The sequence below is a fragment of the Helobdella robusta genome (genome assembly GCF_000326865.2).
Source record: "Helobdella robusta unplaced genomic scaffold HELROscaffold_14, whole genome shotgun sequence".
In the NCBI taxonomy this organism is placed as follows: Eukaryota; Metazoa; Annelida; class Clitellata; order Rhynchobdellida; family Glossiphoniidae; genus Helobdella; species Helobdella robusta.
This window is the reverse complement of record NW_008703782.1, coordinates 3713476-3728475: the sequence shown is the minus strand read 5'-3', so window position 1 is coordinate 3728475 and position 15000 is coordinate 3713476. Positions and strand designations below refer to the sequence as shown.

General features: G+C 33.5%; 1 protein-coding gene across 1 annotated transcript; it reads left to right on the top strand.

Annotated features, from left to right (window-relative positions):
* Positions 1-11288: 11288 nt before the first annotated feature.
* HELRODRAFT_169042 (hypothetical protein) lies at positions 11289-14509 on the top strand (the record flags this gene model as incomplete). The annotated part of the gene is made up of 5 exons (XM_009014876.1): positions 11289-11308; positions 11980-12103; positions 12412-12577; positions 13015-13104; positions 14445-14509. 5 exons carry the CDS (start codon positions 11289-11291, stop codon positions 14507-14509), a joined length of 465 nt encoding a protein of 154 aa, XP_009013124.1.
* Positions 14510-15000: the final 491 nt, after the last annotated feature.

The following is a 15000-nucleotide window of genomic DNA, read 5'->3' as shown; positions in this document are numbered from 1 at the left end:
AATATACACATTCAGACGAACGCGCTAATGAACACTCCTAAGTAGAAACAAGAAACAATAACACAAACACTGACTCGCTCACTTTCAAACACCCACACACAAACATATATACATACATACATACATACATACATACATACATACATACATACATACATACATACATACATACATACATACATACATACATACATACATACATACATACATACATGCATACATACATACATACATACATACATACATACATACATACATACACCTACACCTGATACCCACATGTTATGAATACATTCCGTGATTACAAATATTCAATTACCTCGATGCATTGTTTATATTGGATAGTGCTATTTAATATGTGGCACGTCAGCCCAATTTAGTTCAGCACTCGCTCCTCCACACGTCAAATTACTTCTCTGTAATAACCTTCTTTTGATTTTGAGTTTATGTGAGATTTTTTTTTTTGTGTATTTTAATTTCACCTGTCGTATTTTTGGTGTGAATAAAATAACTTGATTTTTTTCCATTAAAATAGTTTCAGCGTTTTTGCAACAGCTTTGCTTGTGTTGGCCTCCTTCTTTATTTGATCCAGTGAATTTATAGACAGCCAAGTTAATATTAATTGTAAAAAAAATTATTTAATATAATAATATTAAACAAATATCTGAAACATTTACAAAAAAAAATTTCAAACACGACCATGAAATAAAGGAATATAAATTGCTTGGAGATAGGCCAAACGAATTATTGGGAATGTGTGTGTGTGTGTGTGACCTGGCAGAGTAATTGTTGGAAGCACTTTTCGATATTGCAAACAGAAAATTTGTAATTGAATTTTACACGCACATACTCACAAGTACGCGCGCGCGCGCGCACACACACACACACACGCGCGCGTACCCATCTTTATACAAATACATACACAACACACACACACATTTTAATTTTTTTGATGTACAATGATTTTTGACATAATAGAATTGGTGGTTAATAGGAACGTGATGCCTGATAGGTAGGTGAGTTGCATTTCATTGAACGAAGTTTTTCGTGTAACTGAGTGTAAATATATTAAATTAAGTTGTAATAGAGCTGAAAGGCGAAAATGAGGATAACAAAAGTGTAGTTGTCCAGTAAAGAGTATCAGTTGGTGTTCGATGTTACACAATGACCACCAAATGGCTGTTAAATGCAAAAGCATCGATGTGCCTCAAACAAAATTCACTGTCGTTAGATTTGCCTGGTGAGGAGAATGATGAGAATGAGAGATGTTCACCTTGCTGTTGGCTGGCTGAACATTTTGAGAACATCACACATTTAGCAGGAGAGAGAGAGAGAGAGAGAGAGAGAGAGAGAGAGAGAAGATAAGTTTAATTATGAATACATCGGTGTGATTGTATCTCTAGTGAATGATCACTAAGCAATAGGATGATGTTACTTATAGGATGAAATGATGATTTGGTTTGTGATATCGTTGAAGACGCTGACAAAGTCGATAGCAGAGGTAGCAGAGATCACGGAGATGATAAAATGATTACAATATGATGTTGGTTTCAGCAGCGAAGATGATGGAAGGATGATATTCAATGTTCACTTTATAAAGTATTAAAAAACAATACTCGAAGAAGTAGTGGCCGATGGATAAACCATCTTCAAAAATCAAACTTAACCTTTAATATTATTTACATTAAAAAATATTTCAAATATTTTCTGCAACGACTGGTAAAACTAAACAAAAACAAACGACTTTAGAAAGAGAGTTAAAAACTTTGGAGGTGGGTGGCCATTTGTTATAAAAAAAAAACTTACTTTTTTCTATCGAGAACAATGAGTTTTATGCGTACCAACAACTGTTTATAATAAGTTTATAATTCGTAAAATGTACCTTGGGCCTCCAAAATTGCAAGTACTTCGATTTAGAGACATTTTGTTTTTATATTATTTAATGAGTAAAACTTTCAAATTAGTTCAAATTTATAATTTAATCAGAATTCATTAGGGCGAATTTGTTGGTTTTGTCATTTTTTTTCCTGTCAATACATTTCTTGGAGACAAATCAATTCTTGGTGACAAACTCATATTTTGTAATTATAAAACTTACTGCAATTAATAATAATAACAACAGCAGGCTATTAAATTATGCCATAATTTTTTTGTTGTTATATGGCTTTAGACATTTTGTAAAACAAATAATGCTTCGAACACCATTCGAATATAAATGTGATAATCAATCAACTAGTTCACATATGAAATTCATATTTCTATCTAATTACAGTTTTTCGTGAATTTTCGTTTATTCTTTTTTCATACTTTCTTTCATTCATTCATCTCTCGGCAATTCATTCATTTATTTATTCATGCATCGTTTCGTCCATCAATCACTTTTTTTGCCTATTCAGAAATTGAAAGTTGATTCCAGTTTCTGTAAGGTCGTTGAGAAAAATGAAACTTTGTTGTTGTTGTCTTGTTTATTAAGTAACTTTGGTTTGTTGTTGTTGTTTTCTTGTTTATTTAGCATCTTTGGCTGGTTTTTGTTGTTGTCATGTTTATTGAGTATCTTTGGTTTCTGTTTTAGTTAGTTCTATTGTTTATTAAACTTTTTTAGTTTGTTGTTGCTGTAGTCTTATTTATTAAGTATCTTTATAAAGTATCTTTATTGTTGTTGTTGTCTCGTTTTTATCGATTATGCTTGTTAATGTATGTGACGTCATATTTTGCGTTACTAACAATGATGACGTAGTTTCTCTACTGACGTCATGTTTGTTTGATGTAGTTTTTCATGATTTATGATGTGTTTCGATGCCATCCTGCTGGCGTGAGAGTTTTGTTGTTGTGATGGACGTTGCTTATGTCATGAGTATTGATGTAAAAAATGTGTTGTTGTTGTTGATACTGTTGTTGCTGCAGTTGTTGTTGTTGCTGCTGCTGTTTCTGCAGTTGTTGTTGTTGTTGCTGTAGTTGCTGTAGTTGTTGCTGTTGTTGTTGCTGCTACTGCTGCTGATGCAGTTGTTGTTGTTATAAATATTGTTGATGTTGTTTGCGTGCTTTGATGAATTTTTCTTCCTTCAATTTTTTGGATTCAGCTGCCAATGTTAATTGCATTTCACACACATTCATTCATCTTGTTGCCTTTATTTTTAAGTTATCAACAAAAAAATTTCTTCTTCGTTTTCGTTTTTCAAATATTTTGCAACTTTTTAAAATCTTTTTTAAATTTGCGATGCAATATTCATTCATTCACTGGGTCAAACCGCATTTTAATCAGCACACTAGAAATATATTTTCCCTTATAAATTTTATTTTTGCACTCTCCCACTTCTCCATCCGCCCACGACAACTACAACGACATCATCACAACGGCAAGCATATCATTATTTATTCACCCATTTAAATTCAGTTCAAGTTTTATGTAAAAATCTAAATTGAGATTTTCTAGCGCTTACAATACGCAGTGTAGCGTAGCGTGTTTCAGTGTGGTGTTGTGTGGTGTGATGTGTGTTGTGGTGTGGTGTGTTGTTGTGTGGTGTGATGTGTGTTGTGGTGTGTTATGGTGTGCTGTGGTGTGTTTTATTACGTCAACGTGCTTACCTACAAACCTTCCTACGTGAGCCACGCTTTATTGAGGTATTAATTTTATTCGCCCATTTCTGAATAATATTATTGATTTAAATAGTTGCCCTACATGAGCGTTTGTTTTCATTTATATTACATTATTTATTTTGTATAATAATCATTTATGAGATTTGAAGAAAATGAAAAAAGGCTTTGAAAGAGAGAGTGAAAGAGACAAAGAGAGAAATGTAAAGTTAGACGATAGAGATAGATGAAAGATAAAGATAAATAGAAAATAGGTAGAGAGAGAGAGAGAGAAAGAGAGAGAGAGAAAGAGAAAGAGAGAGAGAGATAAAGAAACCAAGTGATAAAGTGCAAAAATATGGAGTAAATGCATTATTCGATCAGCATTTTTCCGTTAAAAAAGTTATGCGCTTCTGAGATGTCCAGTTTTATGAGTTGTAATCTTTTTGCGGTTCATTGTGATTATCGAAATAATTTAATAATAAAAATTGCGTTAATTTGCTGGTTTGTTGAAATTCTTAAATTCTCAATTCATGTATTAACTTAATTTTTATGTTTTTGCTTAGGTTAAAACAAAACAAAAACAAAAAACAAAACAAAAAACCTGATGGTTTCTGATTAATCATAAAACCGTTTGTCTAGGCCAACTTAAATTGTTTGACATAATTTTTGTTAACCGGAATATTAAATTAATATAAAATAAACTGTATTTGATGATTTGAAGAGAAACGTATGTAAGCTAATTTGAGCTTTTGTTATTCATCAATCAAGTGATGACAGGTTTTTGAAGTGTAGTTCACTTTTAAACATTCACTTCCTTCGTTTTCCGTGAGCAGGAAGGCGATTTGACGCTCTTAATGGAGCTGGGAAGAAATCGCAGTTTGCAATGTTTTGTATGGCTGTTATTGTTATTGGTATGTTAGTTTGTAGGGGTGTTTGTATGGTTGTTTGTTTGTTTATTTGTGAGTTTGTTTGTATATTTTTATGTTTATTTTTTGTATGTTTGCACGTTTGTATGGCTGTTTTGTCTATTTTTTTTTCAATTTTTACGTGGTTGGGTTAATCAGTTTTACTGCCTTTTTCGTGCAACAGTTTGCAGAGCTCATGTTGAATGTTAATGTGATTCATATGTACGTGTTCATTCATGTGTACGTGTTCCGTGATAATATCACCTCACACATTTCGAAACACTCACACGCACATACATTCATCAACGAGTGTTTGTGTTTGCATGTGATGTTATCTTTGTTATGGCATATATTATTTTATCATGATTTTTTTATGTTATCTTCCTTAAGCACTTTACAGAATATAATTCCATGTGCTCCATTTAATAATTCAATATGTTTTTATACTAGCATGCTTATCTGAATTCTTTACTTAAATGCTTTTACTTACGTACAAGTGCTTGCTATTCTCCTAGTAACAACGTTACCCGTAGGATATGTCAGATATATTATCCACTGGATGTACAAGATATAATATCCATTCACATGATATATAAAATATACTATCCACATGATATCTATATATATATATATATATATATATATATATATATATATATATATTCAGCAAAAAAAAATTTATTTTTTCATTTTTTTATTTTTATTCATATTTTATTTTTATTTATTTTTTTAAATTTTTATTATATATAGTGGAATTATTTATAAATCTCTAGATAATAGACTGCAAATGTCAACTGGGCCATTCATTTTCATAAAAACACGACCATTATGAAGAGTTTAAATTGCTGAATTGCATACTACTGAGCGATTAAAAAAGACTGTTCTAGGCCTAAAAGTTGTGATAACGATGATGAAAAATTGATCGATAGACGCTAAAAGCGGAATGAATTAATTGTGAGTTCACGCCTCTAAACGCGCTTTGAATGATTTCGTTGCGTGTGAGGTTTCTTTGCAACGCGACCTCCAATTGCGTGCCGACCGTAAAGAGCTTGAAGTTGTGAAGTTTTATATTTCATAATTTTACCGCGATATGTCTTCTGGGTGTGTGCGTGTCTGTGGGTGTGAAAGAGAAAAAGAGATAGAAAAATAGAAAGAGAGAATGATAGAGAGAGAGAGGAAAAAAGAGTGTGTTTGGAGTGTGAATGCATGCCTTTTTTCTTTTTTTAATGTGTAATTAAGATGCTCCGATAGTTAGATGGTTGATGTATTGCCAGAATTTTTATCAGTTATAGAATTTTAATGAATATATTAGGGGTAAGAGAAAAAAATGAATAAAAAGTTTTCAAAAATGCCAAGATCAATAACGGAGAAAGTTTCAAACGTGCTCTTTAAACGTAAAAAGTTGTCTCAGCCATTAGGCTCCCTCAGATAAAAAGTGCGGTCGGGCGCGGTTTATCAAGAAATAAAAATTCTTGAAAAAAATGTTTTCGTTGTTTTGTTTTGTTGTGTATTTGCTTATTTATTTAAAATAACTAATCAAATATGTTTGAGCTTTATATGGCTATTTAATATTTTTTGTTTATAATTTATCTTTTAAGTTTTTGGTATTTTTTTCAGTAAGCAAAATTCATAACTGTATGTGCAATTGGCGTACCACTTTATGTGCAAATGCAAACGTGTGTGTGTGTGTAGGTATGTGTGTGTGTATGTATGTGTGTGTGTGTGTGTGCGCGCGCGCGCGTGTTTTTGATCAATTGAATGCAGAACAAACTCTCTGCATGAGTAAACAATCGATTTGTTTGAAACTTGATGCATGGGAAAATGAACGAAGGAACGATTGGAATGAATGAATGAATGAACGAACGAACGAATAAATAAATGAATGAATGAATGAATGCGTGAATGAATGATTGAATGAATGAACGTAAAAACGAATAGGTTGATTAATGAAGAGTAGGATGAATATACGAACAGCAAATAAATGAATAAATAAGTGGAGTAATTAAATACGTAAGTGATGAATGTGTTTTCTTGCAAACATACAAAAAGTGGCGTGAATTAAAACGAACAATCAATTTTACAATTTCGTTTGTGTGTGTGTGTGTGTTTGTCCATCTCTGTTTGTCCGTCTGTGTGCGTGTGTCCGTCCGTCTGTGTGTGTGTGTTTGTGTATGTGTGCGCGGTTGTGTCTGTGCACATGCGTTTAAAAATAGATATAAATCAATTTGATAGAGAAGTGTCTGATAGGTGATAGGGAATTAGAAGCAACATCTGTGCTGTCATAGAAGAGGTTGTGCGGATGTTGTTGCTGATGTTGTGTTGATGCTGTCATGTGTTGTTGTGTTGATGCTAAGTTGTTGTTGATGTGATGTTGTTGCTGATGTTGTTGTGATGTTGTTGTTTTGATGTTGCGTTGTTGTAATGGGATGTTGTGTTGATTTTAGTTTTTTTGTTGAGTTGTTTATAAAAGGTGTGTTTTACTGTAACATGATACGACTTGTGAACTTGATGTCATGGCTTAATGTTGTGACGTTGTTGTAATTGTGTTTTGGGACGTTTTCTCGATTTAATCGTAAGTAACGATTTCGCGATAACAATTGAATTCATAATAATGACGTGAATGATAACAAACATCTTCTGTATTTTATTCTTTTTTTTAAGAGCAGAGTATGTTTTGAACCTGGGGATAAAGATAACGGGTACGGTTGGGTGTGTGTGTATGAAGGTGTGTGAATGAGTGGGTGTGTGTGTGTGTGAGTTTGTTAGTGTGTATTTTGTGTGTGTGTTTGTGTGTGGTATTGTGCGTATTCTCATCATCGCCGTGTGGAGAGCCTTTTAGATGCATCTTCAATAGGCTGTCATGCTGGTCACCCACGGTGATGACAACTGGTCATTCTTTCATTTGTTCCTTCGTTTGTTCGTTCATTTGTTCGTCCATTTTTACGTTCACTTGTTTGCTTGTTTGTTCGTTTATATGTTCGTTCATTGTTTCATTTGGTGCTTGTTTGTTTGTTCCGCACTTGTTGTTTATTAGTTCAGTTTGTATAATTTTCGGTCTGTTGTTTGTTGTTCGTCTGTCTGTATATCCGTACGTTCGTCTGTTTGTTTGATTTTATTGTTTGTTTGATCATTTGCTTATGTGAATATTTTTAAAAATTTTAATTTATTTTTTTGCTCATTCGTTAGCATGTTCATCCTGCAGGTTGCCAAATATTAATTGGGCAAATGAAAAACATGACATGTTACCTCAAACATAATTTAGTTCTTCATCCATTCTATCATTCATCCACATGTTTTCCCAGTTCAGTTAGTCATCGCTGTAGTAATTTGCCATTTGAAATGTTTAATATAGGTATTACTATGTCCAATATATCTAGTACTTGTATAAATATAATTGTAATATAAATTTTTACTACACATGGATATATCCAGTTGTACGTGTGTGCGTGAAATTTCAAAAACATCATAGCCCAATCAAAAATAAGACTTATTAATTTATTTTGTTTTATCCCATTCATAGAATGTCCAAACGAGCTTAAAACAATGAAGATAATTTTTTGACGTTTTGATTTCTTAAATATAATCTGCTGATAACAAATAAATAAGACTACATCTAAAATGTTTGGGAGAATAATATTTCTGACGTGAAATTATTAAGCTTTCTTCTCGTGCTTTATCCTTTTAGGATATTGGCGACCATCGACTTTCACAAAATTCGAGCTTTAACACTTTGTAAGAGTTGAAATGTGGTGATATTCAACAAGTGACACAAGGACTTCATGAATAGGATTCGTTGTTGACCGCGATCTCCCTGCAATCTTTCCAGTAGTTTTTAGATTTTCCATTCTTTCCTTCCGCATGATGTGACCAAAAAACTCTAACTGCCTCCGTCGAACAGATTATCTGTAGTAATTTTCTCTTTTCATAACAAAACTGTTTTAATACATCCTCATTCGAAGTATGAGAGGTCCAGCTAATTCTTCTCCAAAACCACATCTCAGCAGCGTTAATCTTTTAACTTTTATTAAACTATGTTTGTTAAACATTATTTTTTGTTGTTGAACGTTTGTAGTTGGCGCTGAGTACATATGTTTGTACCGTCTCGTTAACTCTGATGACAAACAGTTGAAACGTCAGCATGACCTGTTAAAAGAGAAAGCAAATAAAAAAATTTGAATCATTTCAGATTTTTTTATGCAATTATATTTTCAACATCAATCTTTATTGCGAGATTTGAACATGTATTCAGATACATTGCAATAACTTATATACGCAATGCTTGACAAACGTTACATTTTTCATAATAGTATTTACGTCACACAATGATACCTGCCTATTAAAATGCTTTCCCCAAGTTGTATTAAATTTCTTTTTGATTTAGAATGTAAAAATTGTTTTCAAATCTTTCTCGCTAAGTATCAGATTAAATATTGTAAGAAGTAGTTCTCAAAATTAAAACCATAGAAATTGTTTGCTCAAGTATTTTATTCCTAGTGCAATCTGTCTAGTGCTGGGTTTGAGTTTCAGTTGGATTCGAGTGTAGGAGTGTGCGTGCGAATGTTCTTGCTCTAGCTTCATGTTATTAGAGTTAGACATCTTAATTGGGAGTGAGTGCATGCAATACAGTTCATTCCATCCAATTCATCCTCCTCTTACTTATTTGTTCGGTGCTTTCTGAAATTGTTTAAAAGATATACATTGAATGAGAGAGTGTGTGTTTGTTTTATTTGCCAAGAAATTGTTTTTTTAATTTGTTCTAAATAAGTTTAAAAATGAATTCACAAACAAACTTCCAAACTATGAAAAGCGACAATAACAGATGGATGGATAAATCGATAAATAATCAAGAAAGAAATATTAAAAGAATTAAAACAAATTATAAATAATTAGTTCAGTAGGAACAACAAGCTTGTGTGTGTGTGTATTTGCGCGTGTGGGTGTGTGTGTATGTGTCTGTATGTCTGTTTGTGTGTGTGTGGGTGTGTGTGTATGTTGTTATGTTAACGCTAGCACTTGTTGTAATGTTGTTTTTGTTGTGTTAATTTTGGTCTCTACTTGTTTACATGCGCATTTAATTTAATTGCTGATAAAGGAACAACGCTGCTATTGAACGCAATTTCATCTCGAACGTCTATTCAAATTAAGAAAATTGTGAGTAAGCAAGTACGCACCGGCTTTGTGTGTATTCAAGTTTCACATAAACTTACACACACATATATACACACACACACACTCGTGTAACAAACTCCACTCCATTAAGATGTGACTTTGTTATCTCATGCTGTATACAACAGGCGCAACACACACCTACGACTCAACGTGTACCACACACCACACGACCCAACTCAAAACATGCCGGTTCTTGCTATGAATTATTATTAATGTGATGGTACGCTTTCTGCCGATTATTTTTCAGTTGTTGGGACTTATTAAATTAATGCATTATTGAATTGCCCGTCATTACCGTCAGACTTTCGCGGGGTTTTCATTCCTAGGAACCAACCACACGCCTCACTTTACATAGCTGATGTAACCGGCTCTTACTTTTACTACTGGCTTCATGAAATTTGCCTCGCCAAAAAATTATCTTCACTAACACCAGACAGTTTAGTTAAACACCAGATAGGAAAAAGTTTAGCTATGGGGAGACGGATGTTTTTAGATATTTAAATAATTTTTCACTGTGCTCTGTATGCAAAATGTTTTTGAGTTGTTATTGCCCTGTTGTGTGTGCGTGAGTCATGTTTCTGCTGATGCGTATCTTTGCCAGTTTATCACAATATGTTTCGCAGGATTGAATAAACATCTGTGACGCTAACATATTCCCGGCTGATGAATTCAAACAAAACACATGCGCAACTTAAATTGATTGTCGAACTAGTAAGCAACATTTTTTGGAGAGAACTTTTAAAAACGTTAATGCACCTTCAGAACAACAATCCATTTACCTTTTACGACTTCACGGTCGCCATTATCCACATAATGATGACATGAAATGTCCATTGGAACAATATCTGCGATGACGTCATCGTCAACGTCATCGTCCTCATCATAACCGTCATCATATTCATCTTCATCTTCATCATGACCGTCATGTAAATATCACCAATAGTGAAGTCCTCTCATCGCTATAGCACCATTGTTTTCATCAAGTTGTTAACATAAAAATTAACTAAGTTTATTGTTTGTTGCATTGTATGTTGCATTGTATGTTGCATTGTATGTTGTATCGTATGTTGTATTGTATGTCATATCTTATTGTATTTTGTATTGTATGTTGTTTTGCAAATAAAAAATTGGAATGTTAATTGCCGAATTGCCTAGCATGTGGACAGTTTATACATTCCCACATGCTCGAGCCAATCATATGTGTCTCTAGTTTTAGACAAACATGCTCACAAAAATACATACAATCATACCTACAAATTGCCATACAAACATATACACAAACATACATACAAACATGCCTGAATATATACATTCACTAATAAAAATTAATTGTTCACATGTGTTTTTGTGTTTTTTATATTATGTACTCGCTTATCAGTTATTAAAATAAAGAATTCTGTTGAATTTTTGAGATTATAAGAGAATTGATTGAGTTTGGTTCAGTAAATTGATTGCATGGTTCAGTAAATAAAATAACATTGCGGACGAAATGGAATGGAGTAAGAGGGAGCAACATTAATTGTATGCTTATCTTTTCACGTGTGACTTGCTGATTTGAGGATGCAAGTTACACTGTGCACTCATATCTCAGTGTAGTACAACTGCTCGTACGAAAGTTGTACACACTTTTACCACAAAATGCCAACGTTATACGTAAGGTTGTTGTATGTGTGTTGTTCGTCTCATTTGAATATTCGAAGCAGCAACATACCAACATGTCTGCCTGTACGAGGAAAATCTGATTTATACTTCCATGCATGTTTCTGTGCCTCTGCGTAAAAAAGCCATTTTGTGCTTCGATTGCTTGGAAATTATGATGAACACAGGAGTGCGTGATGCGAATGTAATTGTACGTGATCTCAACTTAACTCTGTACGCTTATATATACACACGTGTGCGTTTTTCGCTGCGATTTCTTCAGAGTTTGCTTAGTTGTGCATAATCAGAGGATGCACATTCGTCATCTTAATGCACAATTTTCAAATGTTTCTCTAACATTTTTCTCTTCATTCATCCGGAATGTTTTTTAAAATATAATTTTTGGTTCATTTTTCATTTCCAGCTTGAAAGGAAAAACTTGAGATGGTAATTGTTTGAAACCTGAATTTATGACTGCTGACATTACACTTGAACACGTTGTGCTTATATACATATAATTTACTGTTGTTCAACTGAAAATAGTTTATTACTTAAATAAATTTTGTTTTAAATAAAAATTTGAATTGTTTTAACTTTTTTTTTATAAAAAACATGCTATTTTTATTTTGCGGTTGTTTCTCGTTTTTTCTCAATATGTTTCTCACAAGTTATTTTTGAAATTTTGTGACAGGTTCAAGAAGAGCACGAACCTTCCGTCTGTGGAAATAATGATGGGAGATTACATCGAAATCATCTGCCCCATATATTCCAACACGACGGATGCCAGCGTGATGGAGGTCTACGTTCTCAGATGGGTACGTGCCTGCCACCTTCTCTCATTGTTGCTCTACAACCTTCAAGATGTTGCTCGTTTAAATCGTCTTGTTCAGTTATAAAACTTATTTCTGTTGCTAAAATTATTATTATTTAATTGTCCCATATTAAGACAATTTTATCTTTAACCCTCACTTTGTTCATTTGTTGTATGCATGCTGCCTGCTAAGACATTAGCTTACTGTTAATTTTTTAATTTTATGAAAAAATAATATTCATAAGATGAAATAAAAGAAGTTGTTTAAACTAATTTTAATCTAATCTGAGGTTAAAACACACTTACGCGCAGGTATCTGAAGAGGAATACAGAGGTTGTTACGTAAAAAATCCGAACAGCAAGATTTTCCAGTGTGATACTCCATTGAAGAGGAACAAGTTCACGCTGGCCATCCTTCCCAACCCCTCTGTTCCCGGTCAGATGACATTCAAGGAGGACACGCGTTACTACATGACCAGTTAGTCCCAATTAATTTTCATAAATTATTCCAATAAATATTTTTGGTCATTTTATTATTTTACGTAAAACTGCCCTTTTAGTGCGTGTTAATATATAAATTTTGAACGGTGAAAGATAAACATTGTATGAATATTTACAAAAAGCAAGTTTCAAGTTATTTTGGTGTTTTATGAGTGTTGATGGCATGCAAACAAAATTCGTTTAAAACTCCACCACCAACAACACAACAATTTCAATTATACGGGAGACATTTCATTCAAATAACAAACATTAATGATGATCAATCGACATAATGAATGAACATAACCGACACGAACGCAATCAACAATTTCAACAACGTCAACCAGTAGAGATCAAATCAAACCATGCAAACAAACAAACAGACAACAAAACAAACAGACAGACAACTAAACAAACAACCAACCTCACATCCAGGCACGTCCACAGGCCGATCTGAAGGTTTGTTGAACAAGGAAGGAGGCGTGTGTGCAGAAAGAAATATGAAGCTCATTTTCTACGTACCAAGTCAGTCAGTCCTAGCAAACATCAATCACACCTTTATCTCCATTCTTATTTCTCATTCATATTTGTCTACCTCAACTCTTTATTCACATTTTCATTCATTTATTTTTTTTCTTATTTTCATCCAATTTTTTTGACAACTTTTTTCAGTACTTTTTTTAAAATTTTTTCCTGGTCTTTGATCCGATTATGTCGGCTGCTGATGGGGGGAGGCTGACACTTGAAAAAAAATTTAGGGTCGTAAAAATTGTGATTTGGAATTTTTCTCACATGGTTATTTTGGATTTTTTCCCACTATTACCTTAATGTTATTCATATTTAACGTCAATAATTTATACGTAACCATTGCTTCAAACGTGCACATCTTCAAAATTAATAGTACAAAATAGTATGTTTGAATTTGACAAGCAAAAAAAAAATATATATATATATATATATTTGAAGACATTTTTTAAATTTACTAATAAAAAGAAACAGATTAAGAAGTTCAGCAACTCGTAAAAAATATTTTACAGTTGCACCATTTATTGAGAAAAAAATTAGCCAATAACGGCAGACTTTAGATAAGATAATTCAGCATGCTAACAAGTTAATATTCGTCAATAAAATCATAAAAATGAAAACAATTTGAAACAATTTGTGACACTTTCCACACAATATACTCAACAATTTAGCAACAGTAGTGAGTAAAAAACTACAAAAAGTTATTTCAACTGGGGAATTTTTTATATTCAGCATGATGATAACAAATGGATGGAAAAATGTTTTTCCCGTGTTGTCCAGCGAAGAAGCATGTCGGTCATTAATTTGTCTTAATATGTTGGCCATGCGTCGTGTGGTACCATTGTGGTGTGGTGTGGTAGTGTTGTGGTTTGTTGTGGTGTTGTGTAGTGTTGTGTGGTGTGGTGTGGTAGTATTGTGGTGTGTTGGTATTGTGGTATGGTGTGATAGTGTTGTGGTGTGGTGTGATAGTGTTGTGGTTTGTTGTTGTATAGTGTGGTGTGGCTCAGTTTAAATTAGGCATACTTTCATACTTACAACTTTTTGTAAAACTGACATTCGGTTTTATCTGTTGCTAAGCTTTTTGTGTGTTGATGGGGTGAAGAATATATAGTTGGTTGCCGATATTGTAATATTGTAGACTTGTATAGAAAAAACGTGATGTATATATATACTGTGTGTGTGAGAGTGAGTGTGTGTGTGTGTGTGTGTGTGTATCTATAGGAGTAATCAACGCTAACACGTTACTGAAAATTGCTGCCCATTTGCAGTTAAGTAGTCTTTTAACGATAGACACAACACAAAACACAAAACTAAATTTTTGCAACTCGTATTTAATCAAGAGTTGCATTTTAACATTGCTAGCAGCGCTGTTTCAATTGATGGCAAAGAAGACAATTCTGCCTGAACATTGCTTGCTGTTAGCCATTTTAAAATGCATCTTATGAATAAATATTTTTATGTACGTACATGGAAGAATGTTCGGAATGAGTGAATAAAAGATGGGTGGATGGGTGGGTGATTGAATGAATGGATGGATGGATGGATGGATGGATGGATGGATGGATAGATGGATGGGTGGATGGATGGATGGATGGATGGATGGATGGATGGATGGATGGATGGATAGATCGATAGATGGATGGATGGATGGATGGATGAATGGATGGATGGATAGATCGATGGATGGATGGATGGATGGATGGATGGATGGATGGATGGATGGATGGATGGATGGATGGATGGATGGATGGATGGATGGATGGATGGATGGATGGATGGATGGATGGATGGATGGATGGATGGATGGATGGATGGATGGATGGATGGATGGATGGATGGATGGATGGATGGATGGATGGATGGATGGATGGATGGATGGATGGATGGATGGATGCA